General features: G+C 40.6%; 1 protein-coding gene across 7 annotated transcripts in view; it reads left to right on the top strand.

The window, feature by feature from the left end:
• SNCAIP (synuclein alpha interacting protein) overlaps positions 1 to 17,440 on the top strand; it is a 126,606-nt gene that overhangs the window by 62,416 nt on the left and 46,750 nt on the right. For 5 of the 7 annotated variants that reach the window (XM_081880390.1, XM_081880393.1, XM_081880389.1 and 2 more), the window contains exons 3-5: positions 2,226 to 2,329; positions 9,124 to 9,196; positions 15,094 to 15,947. In XM_081880390.1, the coding sequence (XP_081736516.1) occupies positions 2,270 to 2,329; positions 9,124 to 9,196; positions 15,094 to 15,947 (987 nt within the window). In that variant the 5' untranslated portion in view covers positions 2,226 to 2,269. Of the gene's footprint in view, positions 1 to 2,225; positions 2,330 to 9,123; positions 9,197 to 9,853; positions 9,928 to 12,649; positions 12,700 to 15,093; positions 15,948 to 17,440 lie in introns of those variants that run through there. The other 2 variants (XM_081880395.1, XM_081880394.1) reach the window with 2 other exon arrangements.

The raw sequence follows: 17,440 nt of genomic DNA, 5'->3' as shown, positions 1-17,440 counted from the left end.
AGGAAAGGTCATGTAGTCCCGAAACACCACTTTCAATCTTGATTAAAATCCGTGCTTAAAGTGCAGAAGTGAGGTTTATAAGAGTTGTGATTTTAGACCCATCCCCCTTCTAAGCTGGAAAAGAGTCCTGGAATGGCCATTTAAAAACAGAGAAGATGAGCAATCAACTGGACACACTTGAGTGATATGCTTCTTCACGGAAGAAATCAGCTTTGAGGGTGCCTAATGTGCTGCCACTGTTGGAACTTCTGAAAAGCAGAATTGTGCAAGGACTGCTTCACTGAAGACTTCCAAAGAATAGTGTCCGCTACATGTCTTCCTTAATGAAGCATGGAGGACACTTTGAAAAATAAATCACCAAGCCATATGCAAGGCTCTTGTAAGCAAGAACCATGATGCCTGAATGCCATTTTTAATAAAAAGTCTTGTGCCTGTATACTTTGGGGCGAAGGGAGGTTAAGTCTCACACTTATGTTGCCAAAGTTGGCGACTGGTGCACGGTGTGTATTTGTTAAGTTTATAACATTCCCATGTAGCATTTTCTCCAGATGTTTTTCTCTGACTTCAAATGTAAAACAAGACAATTTACGTGCATGTTCAGCATTCAAACTGACTTGGCCATGTTGTGGAGACATACACAAAAAGTTCTTTTCTATCAAACCATTACTTTTAGTAAAATTGTTTTAGATGCAAACCTTTGCAAACCATCTGGCCAAGCAGCCTATTTTTTGTCCAAACCCTGGATCCTAATCCAGACAGATCTCTGTTCAAAAGCCCCTAAATATTTAACACTCTGGTTAATTGTGCTGCTACGAAGCTGGGCTGCAGGGGACAGATTAGGACATTTCTAGGCCTTGAGAAAAATATTGCTGTGCAGTCTGTTGAGTTTGTATGACCAAGCTTCAGGAAATTCCCTGAGTTGAATGTTTACACTTGAATCTTAGAAAGAGGTTTTTTTATGCATTATCTGTAAGCCAAGAGTGTGCATCAAGAATCCTCGAAAACCTAGCTGATCCTGAATAGAACTGAGGCAAATCCAGGCATTCTTCAATAGGAAGATGGCATCTAGTTCTGTTTCTTTGTGTTATCTGCATCAGATGAAGCTGTGCAGATGCTTATTCAGTATCTGGGGATGGTAATGGGCTGGATGAGGTTCAATAAACCAAACTGACAAGTTGGAGGCGCTGCGACTTTGTGGTTCCTGGGACCGGAAAATATGAAGGTGGTGTGTTTTGGATGTGGTTGCATCCTAAAAGACTGCAACTAGTGCAAAGTGCAGCAGCCAGAGTTTGGAGAGGCATTTCTGCATGAAACAAAATCACAAGTCTTTCAAGAACTGCCCTGGCTACATATTTAGCACTGAACCTTCTTGGTTATACCATCTTTGAATGAGCTCAGAGGAACCAAGACTCACCAGAGGGCTTGTTGGCATTAGCACCCCAGTTTAGGAACATCCTTTCCTTTGAAGTTTGGTTGGTGTCTACACTTTCCATCTTCTGGTAGAAGCTGAAGACATCCCACACCAGTGTGGTGTAGTGGTTAAGAGCGGTAGTCTCGTAATCTGGGGAACCGGGTTCGCGTCTCCGCTCCTCCACATGTAGCTGCTGGGTGACCTTGGGCCAGTCACACTTCTTTGAAGTCTCTCAGCCCCACTCACCTCACAGAGTGTTTGTTGTGGGGGAGGAAGGGAAAGGAGAATGTTAGCCGCTTTGAGACTCCTTAAAGGGAGTGAAAGGCGGGATATCAAATCCAAACTCTTCTTCTTCTTCTTCTTCTGTTCTGCCAGACATTTCACACATTATTTTATTAGGCCTGCACTGGGACAGACAGATGCTGTGAGATCTCTCTTCCCACCCCACTTTCAATTGAATTGTGGTGTTTTTTTTTTTTTTTTGCTTTTATTGTATTATAATTTGTTTCTACAGACTCTGAAATCTCCCTTGATGAAGGAAGGAATAGAAATCTAGGGCGATATTACCTCTAGTACAATGGGACTGCTCTCTCTCCTCCATCTGTGTGCACCTTCACCCTCTGCAATTCTGTTCCACAGGATTAGGACAACCCCTAAACACATTTAGGGGCTGCTCAACGGAAGGAGAGAACAGGAAAGTCCCATTACACTTGCAGTCATTATTGCACTAACAGGACTTAGTGCTATGTTGAATACAACCCCTTAGTAAGTGTACAGTGTTAATTTTTGTCTTTCTTTTTTCTCTTTTAAATAGGACTTTTATTATCCAACGAAGCCAATGAAGATGTGCATAGCAGAATGATGGAAGCACCTGAATACCTTGATTTGGATGAAATAGATTTTAGTGATGATATATCTGTAAGTTATCAGGCTTTTCTTTTTTCTTCTCTGCTGAATGAAATACAGTCTTTCTGTTGTTTTGGTTTTCGGCTTAAATGTTCCATCATTTTCACCAAATGAGTGGAAGACCTGAAAAAGAGAAAATAAAGGTGTGGCAGGATTTTTTGTATATTATGGGGTGTCTTAGAGCACTATTTTGTCCTTAATGCTAGTTTGCATCTATATGAAGCCATTGAGACAGCTACAACCATTCCTGGACCAAGATAGCTTGATCATTGTGGTGCTGGCAATGGTTACCTCAAGACAGGATTGCTCCAATGTGTTCTATGTGGGACTTAGCCTGGAAGTCGCAGTTAGTGTGGAATGAAGATTGTTGACTGGGGGTATCCTCTTGATACCATGGTATCTGCTGAAGGAGCTGCACTGACTGCCGATATGAGGTTCCAGAAGCATGCAGTGTTGTGTACGTCTTCATGACAGATTGTGAACAGCTTATATCACTGAAGCCATGCCACACGACATACCAATATTCTGTTTTTAGGGTTGAGTTCAGTTAATGCAACAGGAGATTCAGTTGTGGTACTGATGGGTTGATAGAAACACACACACACACACAAACACAAACACATTGAAGACTTAAAGACCTACCTCACATATTATTTAAGGCCTGAGTATGTTCTTCTGAAATACCTGGGTAAATCCAGTTGCAATATATCCACTTGGGCCCAGGCTAGTCTTGAAAAGTCATCACCAGTTCACATATTCAAATGTGCAAGAATCCAAAGACACTCCAAAAGCAGGGCTGCCACCCATTCCAAGAATAACTTTGCATTAAGCACAGGGTATGGATGACATATGACGCCCTGGTTGTGAATCTGCTTAAAGTATGCAACATTTGTCTGATGAAAATAGGGACGTCCTATTCCAGAAGAAGAAGAAGAAGAAGAAGAAGGAGAAGGAGAAGAAGAAGAAGAAGAAGAAGTTTACTATTTATACCCTACCCATCTGACTGGGTTGCTACTCTGGGTGGCTTCCAACATATATAAAACATTTTAAAAAGCCTTCCCTATAGAGGGCTGCCTTCAGATGGCTCAGGGGTCAGATAACTCCATACCCTCCAACATTTCTCTGATGAAAATAGGGACATCCTAAGGAAAAGCAAGACATTCTGGGATCAAATCAGAAACTGGGACAGCTTCTGTAAATGGGGGATGTCCCTGGAAAATTGAGACACTTGGAGGCCCTGGGATGGATCAGTTTCATAACTTATAGTGTGATCCTAGCAATGTCTACTCACAACGGAGCTGACTCCCAGGCAAATCAGGTTAGGATTGCAGCCTAAGCCTTGTAGTGTTTATATTGCTATTACTATAATTTCCAAATATGGAAAGCCTAGGGGATAAAATTGAATTGCACTCTGAATAAACAACACTTCCATATATTTCTGCTGCTGTTACATTTTCCTATTTTATACCCCCTATTTCACACTACTTCCTAGAATCTACAAAGGTTAACAGTTCTGAGAGTGTATTATACCAATCTCTAAGGGACGTTAAGGATCTATTTAAGCCAGCAATATGCCTGGAGGATCTGAATACAGTAATCAATTGTGATGCCATTATTAAAATGCTATCATTCTATGGTGCATACTTTGCAGTTCTTACCGAAACTAATGATGCAGCTTATTCCAATGTCCCTAATGAGATCTTGACTATAGGTTATTCTATTTTATGAATACCAATAAAAGCTCCAAACCAAATGTGTGTTAAATGCCTAATTAGCGAGGGAATTAGACATATGATTGCTGAATTTATGTTTTATTCTGGCCTTTATAGGGATATTGTTCATTTTTTAAAGTTTCAGCTGCTTTATTCAGACGCCATTTTCTCCTAAATTGTATTTTAAACTTTGACTATCTTTATGTAGATTATTAATGAAGGCAGGCTAAGATTGCAAATTCATTAGACTGTGATCTAATCTCAAAAGAATAATTTATTTGAGGTAACTGTGCTTTTTATCACTGTGGGGTATAGCGACATGTCCCAGAGCATATTTCTAGGCTCAATTTTTATAGCAGCATAAAACAAAGAAGGTGTAACCTCTTCTTGACTTTCCCATTGTGCCTCAATAATTACCTTTAGTGTCAGTTTCAGAAATGGGTTAATAATGAATGCTGTGAAATGCTTTCTGGTTGTTTTTTTTAAATATGCTTAATACATAAGAACAGTATTATTCTTAATTTTCAGCTTCCACTATCACAGGCAAGATTAGCTTGTAATGAAAATACAGGTCTCAATAAATAAACTTCAGGCTGCTATCAGTGTTAGATTAAAGAACAGTTTCTGTTACTTTTGATAAAACATCCTACTCTCTCTAATGTGTCATCATTGAGTTCTGTAAATAAAATCTATGCCATTTGCATTCTGGTCCCACTGAGTGGACTTCCTTCTGGGGTATAGATATGTTCTGTCACGTTTATTCATGTTTTGTTCGAAAGTTGCAAATTCACAGATTTGCAGGGAAATAACCGCAGATCTGAAACCAGCAGCAACAATCACGACTCCCTCCAAAAACATTCCAACTACTTCCAAAAAAACATTCTTGTCTGGTTTTTGCTAATTTGTCATGTGCTACCTTACTGCCGCTAACCTATCTTCTTAAAGTTGCATACTGTTGAATTGTAAGGATAAAAGCTTGATTTCCGTGGGTTCTGGGCACCATTGAAATTCATTAATTTTGAAATACTTACCTTCGGTTAGTGTCTGCCAAATGTTTGTTTCAGCATCTAGTCCACTATTGGAAATAGTAATAAATAGTAGCTGAACAACCAAAATAATAACCTAAAAAGTTTAGCTCAGAGTAAACCAACTGAAATTAATGAGCATGACTAAGTGAGGTCCGGGGACACAGGTGGCGCTGTGGGACAAAGAGCCTAGGACTTGCCAATCAGAAGGTTGGTGGTTCAAATCCCCACGACAGGGTGAGCTCCCGTTGCTCGGTCCCTGCTCCTGCCAACCTAGCAGTTCAAAAGCACGTCAAAGTGCAAGTAGATAAATAGGTACTGCTTCGGTGGGAAGGTAAACGGCGTTTCCATGCGCTGCTCTGGTTCGCCAGAAGTGGCTTAGTCATGCTGGCCACATGACCCGGAAGCTGTACGCCGGCTCCCTCAGCCAATAAAGCGAGATGAGCGCCGCAACCCCAGAGTCGGCCACAACTGGACCTAATGGTCAGGGGTCCCTTTACCTTTACCTTAAGTTAGGTCCATTCAACTGAATAGGTCTACCTTGAGTAAAACTTTATTCAATATCTGCTGTGCCTAGACATTGTCCATACTAGACCTGCTGTTTCTTCCTTTGATGATGAGATACCAAGCTTCACCCAAATGTTCAGTTAAATAAAATTGTAGTGCAGACATAGCCAATGTGGTGCCTTATAGGTGTTGTTATAAGAAGGTAAGAGGAGCCTGCTGGTTTAAGCCAGTACCCCACCTAGGCCAGTATCCTGTCTCACAGAGGCAAACCAGATGCCTGCAGGGAAACCAAAAGTGGGATATGAACACAATAGCACTTTCCCTTCCTGCCGTTTCCAGAAGCATACCATCATCCGCTGCAAAGGTAGAATGTATTCATCAGAATTAGTCACCATTGAATAATAATAATAATAATAATAATAATAATAATAATAATAATAATAATAATAATTTATTTATACCCCGCCCCTCTGGCTGGGTTTCCCCAGCCACTCTGGGTGGCTTCCAACAGAATATTAAAATACGATAGTATATTAAGCATTAAAAGCTTCTCTAAACAGGGCTGCCATCATCCCTGACAATTGGCTTAGCTTGGTTGGAGCTGATGGGAGCTGTTGTCTATCAACGTCTGGGAAGGTACCATGTTGGCTAGAGTGTGTCTCAATAATAAGATGAAATAGGTACAGAAAAAGTAATATTTTAAACTCAATGTCAAGACTGATCAGTAGCCACTCTCCATGGAACAAAGACAGGAGCCAAGGAAAGAAGTGTTCCCTGTTAGTAGCCTGGGAAAGAAGTGAGTAATGTTCTCTCTTGGCGCCTTAATAGTTTTTCTCAGCTGAAAATCCTGTTCATCGTATTGATAGAAAAGGCAGAAATTTCAAGCCTTCATATTTTGTTTTGGGACAGGAGCTGAGCAGAAGGAAATCTGCTAGTGCAATCAAACACACGCCATTAGAAGCACAATCAAATTTATAGCATGTTTAATAGATTTTTCGTAGGGAACTGAATATATTTTAATGCTGTTAAAAATGGAATGGTTTGCCATTCCAAGAGAGAGAGAAACACTGGACTAACAAAACACATTTCAATGGGGTATAAAAAGCCTGCTTGTAATTGATTTGCCAATTGTGTAGCAGTTCAACCTGTACCACCTGGCTTCAAGAAGTTAGCGTTTTCCTTGGAGACCTGATGCTTCTCTTTCTCCTGGTACCTTTTCACTGCTGAAATGCAAAAATACATTGCTCAATATGTGTGTGAACATGTGACGACATTTTTATTTCTTTAGTTCTAAGGTTTGTGAAATTTCTGGTACTGTTGTAAACATTGGTGTTTTGAACTCATCCTCGGTTGCTAGCTTCTGTTGTGTAACGTTTTATGGTTAGCTTTTTACAGTAAGCCACCCATTTTGGATGTTGGGTGATTTTTCTCAAGTGTTCTACAGGCTGGGTGTTGGGCCATAGACTATTTCCCAACCTTCTTAGGAAAGAGAACTAGGATTTTATCATCAAAAAGTGGACTTGCCCCACTTTTTGTTTTTTTAATCTGGCCATTGCCTCCCTTGGTATGACATGGCCCATGATTCACCCCAGCTTAGGGTCTGAAGACCCTAAGAAAGGTTGCCCAGGCTTGCAGTCTTAAACACCAGGAATGGGGAACTTGTGCCCCTTCAGTTGCTGCTAAACTACATCTCCCATCATTCCTGATCAGTAGCTATGTCGCTGCTTCACTACGGATATAAAATCTAGTAAATGGACTCTGGTCTCAGATTCTTAGAGCTAAAAGTCCCATAGACTTAGCAGTAGGCGCAGTCAGATTCAGGTCAACAGAACCCAAGAACAAAAAAGGAAAGAAATCTAATGAAATATGGGTGTCCTAGGTAAAAGCTGTGGAGTGACAGGCTAATTCAGCTTCATTTGAATCGGCCAAGTAAGTTATTTCTGTAACTGGTCACCTGAGACTGACTGAATCATTTGATTTTGACATATAATTGGCAAATTATCAGTTCCAACAGCAAAGCCATGCATAGAACACTTCGGCTATTATGTGGGAAGCTACTGGAGTTTTCCAAGTAATTCAGTTTTCTCTGCCATGTCTAAATATATCCCTAAATTTAAGAACATTATATCACCATATAATCTCAAAAATATTATAATTTTTTTTCTTTCCTACCTATGACTTTTGGCTTTGCAGACTGCTGTTACTAATGTGCAGAAAGGTATTTATTGTCAAAGGTATAATGAGTACCTTTGGCACTGAGAACAGTGTTGGCATGAATTAACATTTTTGTGATGTGTAGCATTCAGTTTTGAAAGGGACCACGAGGATCAATATTAAATTACCTACAGAATTTTGTTTGTGGGAAAATTCTTTTTACAGTGCTGGATCATATGGGTGAATGAAGGCATTCCACAAGTTTATGAAGAAATTATTACTGCTTACTCAGACATTTGACATTGCTTTAAGAGTGAATCCAATGAATAGCTTGTTGATTAACATCAGGTGTGCCCCCTTGCAGCAAATGTATGTATGCTGTGATAATACTCTTTGAGAAACTGGTTTCTCCCCTGTATACATTTACTGTATAAGGAATAATTTCTGTAGGATCCTAACATTTCAGAGAATTACATATAGATAGAAATTTGAGTCTAAGCATATGTTAGGCAAACTATATATATACACGCGCGCACACACACACACACACACACACACACACAGTGGTACCTCGGGTTAAGTACTTAATTCATTCCGCAGAGGACCTTAAGGTCCACAGATGACGACACTTTGGAGGTCCCGAACCTCAAAGAGGTTAGATTGGTCTCAACTAGGGCCAGGGCCTTTTCAGTACTGGCCCCGACATGGTGGAATGCTCTGCCACAAGAGACTAGGGCCCTGCAGGACTTGACATCTTTCTGCAGGGCCTGCAAGACAGAGCTGTTCCACCTGGCCTTTGGTTTGGACTCAGTCTGACCCTTATGTTTCCCTCCCCTTATGGTTTTGATCTATGGGCTACTATTAAAATGAGGCTGCATTTTAAATTGTATTTTAACCCGTATTTTAATAAACTGGGTTTGTTGGTTTGTTTTCCCCTGTTGTGTTTTATTGTAATTTTATTGGTGTTAGCCGCCCTGAGCCCAGCTCTGGCTGGGGAGGGCGGGTTATAAACAAAAAGTTGTTGTTGTTGTTGTTGTTGTTGTTATTATTATTATTATTATTATTAAAATTCTATGATTCTATGTTTCTGTGACATACCACAGCTAGGGAGGCTTTGCTTCCATGATAGGGAAACTAGATGACTGATCTGCCAGGCTTTGTGGGTCAGATTGTTCTAAAAAATCCTTTGTTCACTATCTTCCTCTGGCAGCAGAGTGCAAATGTCCTTAAGTAGCACTTTTATGTTGTGCTGAAATGGAGGGGGGGGGAATAGCACCTTTGTTCTAAGCCTCCAGCAGAGCACTGGGTACTGCACAACATCGTTAAAATGAGGCATCCACTTTACTCATAATGTGGTTAGATTTCGTAACAAAATTACTGAGCAAATGTGATTTTTTTTGTTTTTTAGTATTCAGTAACTTCCCTCAAGACTATCCCAGAATTACGTCGGAAGTGTGACTCACAAAATGAAGACAGAACAGGTATGCTGCTCATTTCTGTTCTGCAATCGTCATTTTTATAGGGAATTTTTGTTCGTGTAAATACCTTCTTGAACTGTCTTCTTCTTCTAAACTTTGGTATTTGTGTGATAGCTGTCTGGTAACAATGAGTTTCTTTCTCCCCTGTTGCTTTTTCTCTGAATTTCTTCTCTCTTAAGATGTTAGGTTATTAGCAGCAGCAGCAATAACAACAAAAGTTCCATAAAAGGATTTGGCGGCACACAGATAAATGCAGGGTTTAACCTCAGCAGCTCCAAACCACAGTATATGCAACAATTTACTGAAAAAAAACTGAGAAACCATTAGTGACAAGACATAATGATGTAGGCGCCAATGAAAAAATGTTGGATACATTTACTACCCATATGGTCATGACCAGTTTGAGGCATGATGTTTTGCCAAATTCTGAAACTCTATCAAGGATGCTACAAGATAGAATCTACTCTCAGGCATACTGTAACAGTTAAGATGAAAGGAAAGTTTTTGCGTTTAATAGTGTAAACTAAATGAAGAGCCATGGCACAGAGATGAGAACCAGCTGGAGACCTTTTCTCCCCTACTGACAAAAAAAAAGTGCATTCAGTGTTGTTTTTCACTTTGTAAATCGGATTAAGGCTCTTTTGTTTCTGTCTTCAGCACGGAGCAAAAGTATACTGGTGAGAGTAACATCTCTGCATTGCCCTCTGAAAATTTCATTGTGCTTACATCAAATGGTAATTTCATTAATATATTTGAAACTAAAATGCCAATTGTAGAAACCCGGGGCCTCGGGGTTTTTTAGGAACATTTGAAGACCCAGGCGTTGGCAAGTATTTTATTTATGTATTGTGTTTCACAAAGGAGAAAATTGCCATTGCTTGTAGCGTAGGTGTAGAATTTCTCTGACACAACCATTAATGGCTAAATTGCCACATATCCTTACTGAGTCACATGTGAGAACAAAGCGAAAACAGTATCTTTCTCTCTTCTCACTTCTGCCATGAACCCTCACTCTCAATACTTCCAGCAATGGTGAGGAAAGCATTGCTTTTGCATCTCATGAAGCAAGGGACTAGGCAAGGTGCTGCTGCAAAGTGGAAACAGCACCCACGTTCTACAACTTTCCATATGCTAGTTAGGGTTCCTGAGTAAATGAAAGAGTTAAACCAATTCAGAAGAAGAAAAAGAAATTATGTAAAAACGGCTCAAAATTATATTAAAAATTATACTCAGTAGAGACATACATTTATGATTGAAATCCTGTGCATTGTCTTTTCTAAAAGGTATTTAAGGATAGGCAAGAACACATTGGATTGTGGCTAAGGGGTGCAGATTAGATCTGATTGAGACACCTGTCATGTTCATTGGATTGACTTAGAAGCAACGCAAGCCACTTCCCAAATTTTCTGGAAATAGCTCGTTTAGTTTCCGAGTCAATTCACATTCAGCCTAGCCTGCTCCCATACTCCCACCAAAAGTCCCCAAACCATCTTCACTGTCCAGACTAGATCTTCAAATTCCTTTCCTTCCTTCCTTTCTCTTTCCAGGCTGGCACTTCTGGGGGTTCCACTCTGGTAGCAGCAATAGGCTGTGGGAAAAGGAAAGATAAGTCTCTCCCTTTCTCCTCCCAGACACTTGGTGCACTGTATATCAGCAGTCCTAGAAGATACAAGTTCACAGTAGACCATGTCACATGGCGGTAGCCCTTGAAAAAGCTACACTTTCCCAAACACCGCTGAGCCCTTGGGTCCTGTCAAGTACAGCACACCAGGCATTGGAGAGGAGAGAGAGAAAAAGAACATGGGTGGATTTTAATCCAAGCCTGAAGGAGCATCTCCACCCCCATCGTCCAGCACTGAGGGCCTTCTGGCGGTTCCCTCACTGTGAGAAGTGAGGTTACAGGGAACCAAGCAGAAGGCCTTCTCTGTAGTGGCATCTGCCCTGTGGAATGCCCTCTCATCAGATGTCAAGGATCTAAGCAACTATCTTACTTTTAAAAGACATCTGAAGGGAAGTTTTTAATGTTTAATGCTGTATTGTGTTTTTAACATTCGGTTGGGAGCCGAATGTTATTTATACCCCACCCATCTGGCAAGGTTTCCCCAGCCACTCTGGGCAGCTCCCAACAGAATATTAAAAGCACTATAAAACATCAAACTTAAAAACCTTCCCTAAACAGGACTGCCTTCAGTTGTCTTCTGAAAGTCAGGTAGTTGTTTATTTCTTTGACATCTGATGGGAGGGCATTCCACAGGGTTGGCACCACCACCGAGAAGGCCCTTTGCCTGGTTCCCTGTAACCTCACTTCTTGCAGTGAGGGAACTGCCAGAAGTCCCTCGAAAGTGGACCTCAGTGTCTGGGCTGAACGATGGGGGTGGAGACGCTCCCTCAAGGTTATGGGTTTGAGCCCTATGTTGGACAAAAGATTCCTGCATTGCAGGGAGTTGAACTAGATGATCCTCATGGCCCTTCCAGCTCTACAATTCTATGATTCTGTGATCTTGTTGTTGTTTTGAAGTTGGGCTCTGTGGTTTATTTACTGGTGTATCTGCTGAATTTTCTCTGCCATTTCACCGCCACCAAACAGTTTCAGGCTTCTTTCCCTTTCAGGAATGATTGGAATTAATCAGGGCTCATGTAGCGACCATGATTAGCAGCACAGCACTATGTACCCAGTCAGATTTCATTATGCACTAGCTTCTCTGGTAATGCTTTCTTAATAGCATTTTGCCTTTTTTTCTCTTTCAAGGACGCCTCAAAAATTGCCAGACTGGAATGCTGTTGAAATCACACCACAGTTTCAGCTTAGTTCTAATATGAATAAATCATAGAATCATAGAACAGGGATGATGAAGATATTGTGGTAGGCCAGGCAGCTTGGTCTCACTCGCCCCTTTATACCTTTATTTCTTAAATAAGAGGAAACACCTGGAAGAATCTATATACAATCATACCTCGGGTTGATGTTGCTTCAGGTTCAGCACTTTCGGGTTGCGCTCCATGGCGACCCAGAAGTAACGGAACGCATTACTTCTGGGTTTTGCTGCTCGCGCATGTGCAGACAGTCAAAATGACGTTACACACATGTGTGGAAGCGGCGAATCATGACACGCAGACGCATGTTGCGTTTACTTCAGGATGGGAACGGAGCTCCGGAACGGATCCCGTTCGTATCCAGAGGTACCACTGTACCCAGATGAAAAGGTGCCTGAGGTTGTTGAATTTTGTCTGTGTGCGCTGAGACTTTGTGTTCAGCATATTTTGGGAAGAAGACTTGGGAAAGGAGAATTGAAACCAAGAATGTAGTAAGCTGGAGAGCTATGCCTAAGATAAATATTTTGGTTAAGGGCCAAGTGATCTCAGAATTAAAACTATCTAGCGTCCTAATAACATTATCTGTGACATTTAAGTTTGAGATTTGCATCTCTCTCTCTCTCTCTCTCTCTCTCTCTCTAGAATAGCATGTGCAAGTTTGTGTCTGTGGGCCTGTGCCCCAAATCTTTTAAGTAAGTAGCAATGATCCTGGATATATTGTAGCTCCTCATCCTTAGTGTAGGCTAAGAAATGAAATCCAAATAAAGGAGGAGGATAGATAACCCAAATGCATTAATTTTCCAACCCTAAATGCTTGAGTTTCTTTTGTCTGAACAGATCAATTTTATATATTAAGTCTGAACCTAACTCATAGAGCCATAGCTTCAAATTGATAGCTAAGTCAATACTGAAAATATTACAATTCTTCTCCACGTTACCATTTTGTCCTCCAGGAAAACAACACAGGGAGAAAGTGGATTCTCTGAAAACTTTATATTTTTCAGCTATGGCACAGCCATTCACATGCTGGGTCTTTATCTCAGCCCAGAAGCTATTTGCTTAGATCCGCCATATATTTTGGATTTACACTAGAAAGCTCATTCAACCTTAAAAGGCAAATAATCAGCACTGTGCAAAGAAGGTGATGACTAACAAAATGTTAATGCCTTGTTGCTGTCTAGACCCCTTTTGTCAAAAAGGGGGGGGGGAGTATTTTCCTTGAGGCTAGGACAAAATTTGCTTTCTGTGTAAAGTCTTGGTCCCTGTTAGAATGAAACAGCTGGGAAACATGTGGTATCCATTTCCCTCTATCACTTGGGGGGGGGGGTTTCACATGTAAATAAAACCAGCATTAAACTGTCACCCTTTGAACTCAGGATCGTATACAATATATAAATAAATCTGTGCAGTGGGATTTTTGTATTGAACATCTTAAGCTGCATGTTGTTGTTGGAATAATAAATAATTAGCCGAATAATACCATTCCAAAAGCTTCTGAAGATATCCAGGTAATAAGTCAAACCTTATTCTGTTCCTTTCAAAATGTACTTTTTTGCTGTTTTGATAACAATGTTAGCACAGCTGCTTCTTGAAACAGAGTGTTTCTTAGAAGCTCAACTTGAGTGCAAGATAAATGCAACTGAAGCATTGCATTTAGTACACGCAATAAATTGAAGTGTGGCTCTGCGAAGAAACACTCTTACGAAGTCCAATCCTACACATTAAAAGGTGACCGTCAGACAGTTTTGTGAGGCCTTCCTACTAAATGAAGTGAACTTTGATAAAATCAGCTAATACTTAGGATAGCAAGAATCCATTTGAATTCTGAAGAACGTGTGATAGGGAGAGATGATACATTTTGCAGGAGATCTGTGACCACATCTCCCAACTTTTGTTTTAAAAATGAAAAGTGGCATTGGCTGGTTGTGAACAGTGCTGGATTTACGTATAAGCTAAACAAGCTATAGCTTAGGGCCCCGTTCTCTTGGAGGCCCCCCCCCCAAAAAAGGGAAAAAACTGGATGTACATTTCCAAAATATAAGATAAAAAAAATAAAACCTACATACAGCAACAGTGTTTTGTGTTGTGTAGGCTCCTTTGATGTAAGTAATGGGCCCCACCTGCTAGCCTGCTCCCTAAAATATCACTGGTTTGCTCATTTCTATATCAATTACTTTGATAAAATATATATTTTGTTATGTGTAAATGGCTTTAGATACCTATTAGGTCCATAAATTACCATATAGCATATATTCAACACAAAAAACAGTGACAATTTGTTGTTGACCAAGGACAGCTGGACATACAGGGTGAGTCTTTCAAAAGAGACTCCGTGGAACATGTGGACTCTGTATCCACCGGGCCTCTTGTAATGGACTCACCCTGTATAAAGGGCCCCATTACCTTTAGTAGGTTTGGCCTCATCAAACCAAAATCCGGCCCTGGTTGTGAATGTGGACATAGCAGCAGGGAGGAGGCACTTAATCTTCTTTCATCCTTCTGCTTAGGATTGTACCCCATTCTGCTATTTGTCCCATGGAGAGCAATATCTGTATCCCTCTGTCTGTGAGGCAGGTAGCCTGGGGGAGATTTTGATCAAGAGGACTGTGAGAGAAAGAGCTAAACACCCCTTCCTTCCCTCCACCACCATGGAAAGCACATTCATAACCTTCTCCTCTGCTGCCTCTGCAGCTTCATTTCAGAATCACAAAAAAACACTATTTGACCTTAAGATTCAAAACTAGAATACAAGGCTGTGAATATTTTCTGATCATTCTCTATGAGCCAAAATTACGATCTAAATTTAATGTGGCTTCCACGGTTTTTCGCATTTCACCCTCCTGCCATGAATAGTGCTCTGTATTTCTGTCGCTTAATTTTTAGCAACTGAAACCTTGCGGTGTGCAAGGTGGTCATTAAAATACAAGATATATTTTCCCCTACGGTATTTTCACAGTACTTTAATTATGGGTAATTATGTTTCCAAGGTATCCTCTTTTCAAAGTATACAAGATAGGAAGAATGCATGCACGGGTGATGATGAAATCGAATTCATTTGAGGTTGCGTTTCTTATGCTTTTTTTTAGTTCCCAGCACGAATTGGAGTTCAGGAGTTTCGACGGTCCTCGGAAATGTACAAAAACCAACAGGCATTGCGGATATGTACAGTAAATTCAGACCGGTGAAGAGGGTTTCTCCCCTTAAGCACCAACCAGAGAGCTCAGAAAATAATGAAAGTGATGACCAAAAGAACCAGAAGATGGAGTGCCAGAAAGGCAGTGACTCTGCACCTGCACCTCAGAATGGGGATCCACTTCCAGGTAATGGAGAGAGCCTTAAAACAAAATGCATTGAGCCTGGAGTTCTGCTAGGTGAGTTGGAGCACTACGACCTAGACATGGATGAAATTTTGGATGTGCCTTACATTAAATCAAGCCAGCAGCTAGCTGCTTTTGCCAAGGCTGCTCCAGAGAAACGGATTTTGAGTGTGTACTCAACGCTGAATGGTCTCAGTGGCAAGTCATGCCCAGCAGGGAACACAGAGAAGGCACCGACAGGGACAACACAGTTCTGCGTTCTGTCCCCTGTGAAAAGCTCCCAGCTGAGAAAAGGGCAGCCCATTGTCCCCGATCAGCACAAGCATTTAGCTGAAGAATTGGAGTCCCCCCAGCCGCTAGTTAAATGTGGTTCGGTCCATGAACCCGAAGCCCAGACCAAGGGCTTCCTCAACAGGACGTTGGCTGATAAAATGGAGAAGACGGTGCCCCACTGTCAGTTAAAGACTTTTCATCTGCAGGCAGCAGCGCCAGAAAGCAAACAGGATGAACTAAACCTCAGTATGAACTGGAGCAGCCCCGGAGGTCCAGAAGAAAGGAGCGAGGACGTGAAGAAAAACAAGAGCATCTTAAATATTGTGAAAGAAGGGCAAATCTCTCTACTGGTAAGTTTTTTAATCGTTCAATTATTCATTCATAAGGCACACAGAGCAGGAGGGAAAAGTTGCCGTTGAGATTTTCCCTGGAGAAAATTTTGCAAAAAGGACATTTGTTGAAGGCAAGTTGCATGGGAATATAAAAACTCAAGATTATAAAAACTCAAGGATGGTTGATTTTAATGCAACTACTTAGCAGGGGTGTATACATTGCATCCTCCATTGTTGTTTTAAATCTTTTCGGAATGGTGGGGCTCCACTTGTTCATTTCTTAGTAGATTAACTCTGTTCCTACTCAGAGGCCAATAATAGTAACAGAGAGGCTTCTGTTGTGTGTTCTGATTAATATTCAAGAGTGTTTACCCCATCTTATTGCAACAGCTTTCATGAACAGGAGCTCACACAGAAGCCCCAATTGGCCTCTGACCCACATGGAGATTTTAGCTAGTTACAGCTTTGTGATAAAACATCATTAAACGGCGTTTCCAGAGCAACTAGATGTAAGCTAACAAGGTTGGGGGAAAGCAAGCCTTATCTGCATTCATATTCATTACTTTGTGCCTACTTTTGTTTATGTTTTACCTACAGCTTTTACCTAAAGCAGGACAGAGACAGATCATGAATGCAGCAGCAAACACAAAAGCAGAAAGCTTAAAAAAAAAGGAGCTAGTATTCAATTGCACAATAATAATAAAAATAATCAATTGTGAGACCAAAAAACCTTTGCTTTTTTCCTTTAAACCCTTAAAGGAAAAATAAGAACAGTCCCTTCTTTTCTCTATATGAAAGTACTAAGTAGAAACTCAGATTGTAATGTATCCAAATATTCTCATCACAGTTTATTTTGCTTTTCCCTCTCAATTTGTTTCTTCAGCCATTTGTAATCTCTTGCTTTTTTTCTTATAATAATTATCAGGCATGATATTTTCAGTCTAGTGCAATGCTTGGTCCAGTGGGATTCTCGTAGTTACCGGTAATGCTTTATAAGATTTCGTGCTCCTTGAGACGAGCTGAAGTTTTCATATTCTAGTAAAGTGAAAAGCTGAAAGACATGTTGGTTCTGGAATGTAATATAGAAGATGCCATGCAAATAAAAAAACATGTTTGGGTCTGTTTCTAATGTCAAATATGAAGAGCAATCCTGTGGTAGAACTAGCTTGCATTTTCCTTTATCTGACGGATTAGTACACAAAGAGCAGTACAATATAATGTAACCTTATATTGTTTTATGGGCATTCCCTTAGGAACATAGGAACTGTCGTACTGCAGCAGATCAATATTCGTTCATGCCTATTCCAGATCTGCCTTCATAAAACTGAGTGACATTATACAATTAATTCAATCCAATGCTTCACCAGTCTGGAAGGAAACTCTAGGGTTGAGGTTTTTTTCTTAATCCTCCGGGGCATTCCAATTATTTTCTTTCCTTTGTTTGAAACATTATAGATGTCTACTCCTTGACTTAGGATATTAGACAGCATGTCTCAAGCTCTAAATCATTA

This window comes from Podarcis erhardii, assembly GCF_964252035.2.
Source record: "Podarcis erhardii genome assembly, chromosome: 11".
NCBI lineage: Eukaryota > Metazoa > Chordata > Lepidosauria > Squamata > Lacertidae > Podarcis > Podarcis erhardii.
This window is presented reverse-complemented; position numbering and strand designations above follow the sequence as displayed.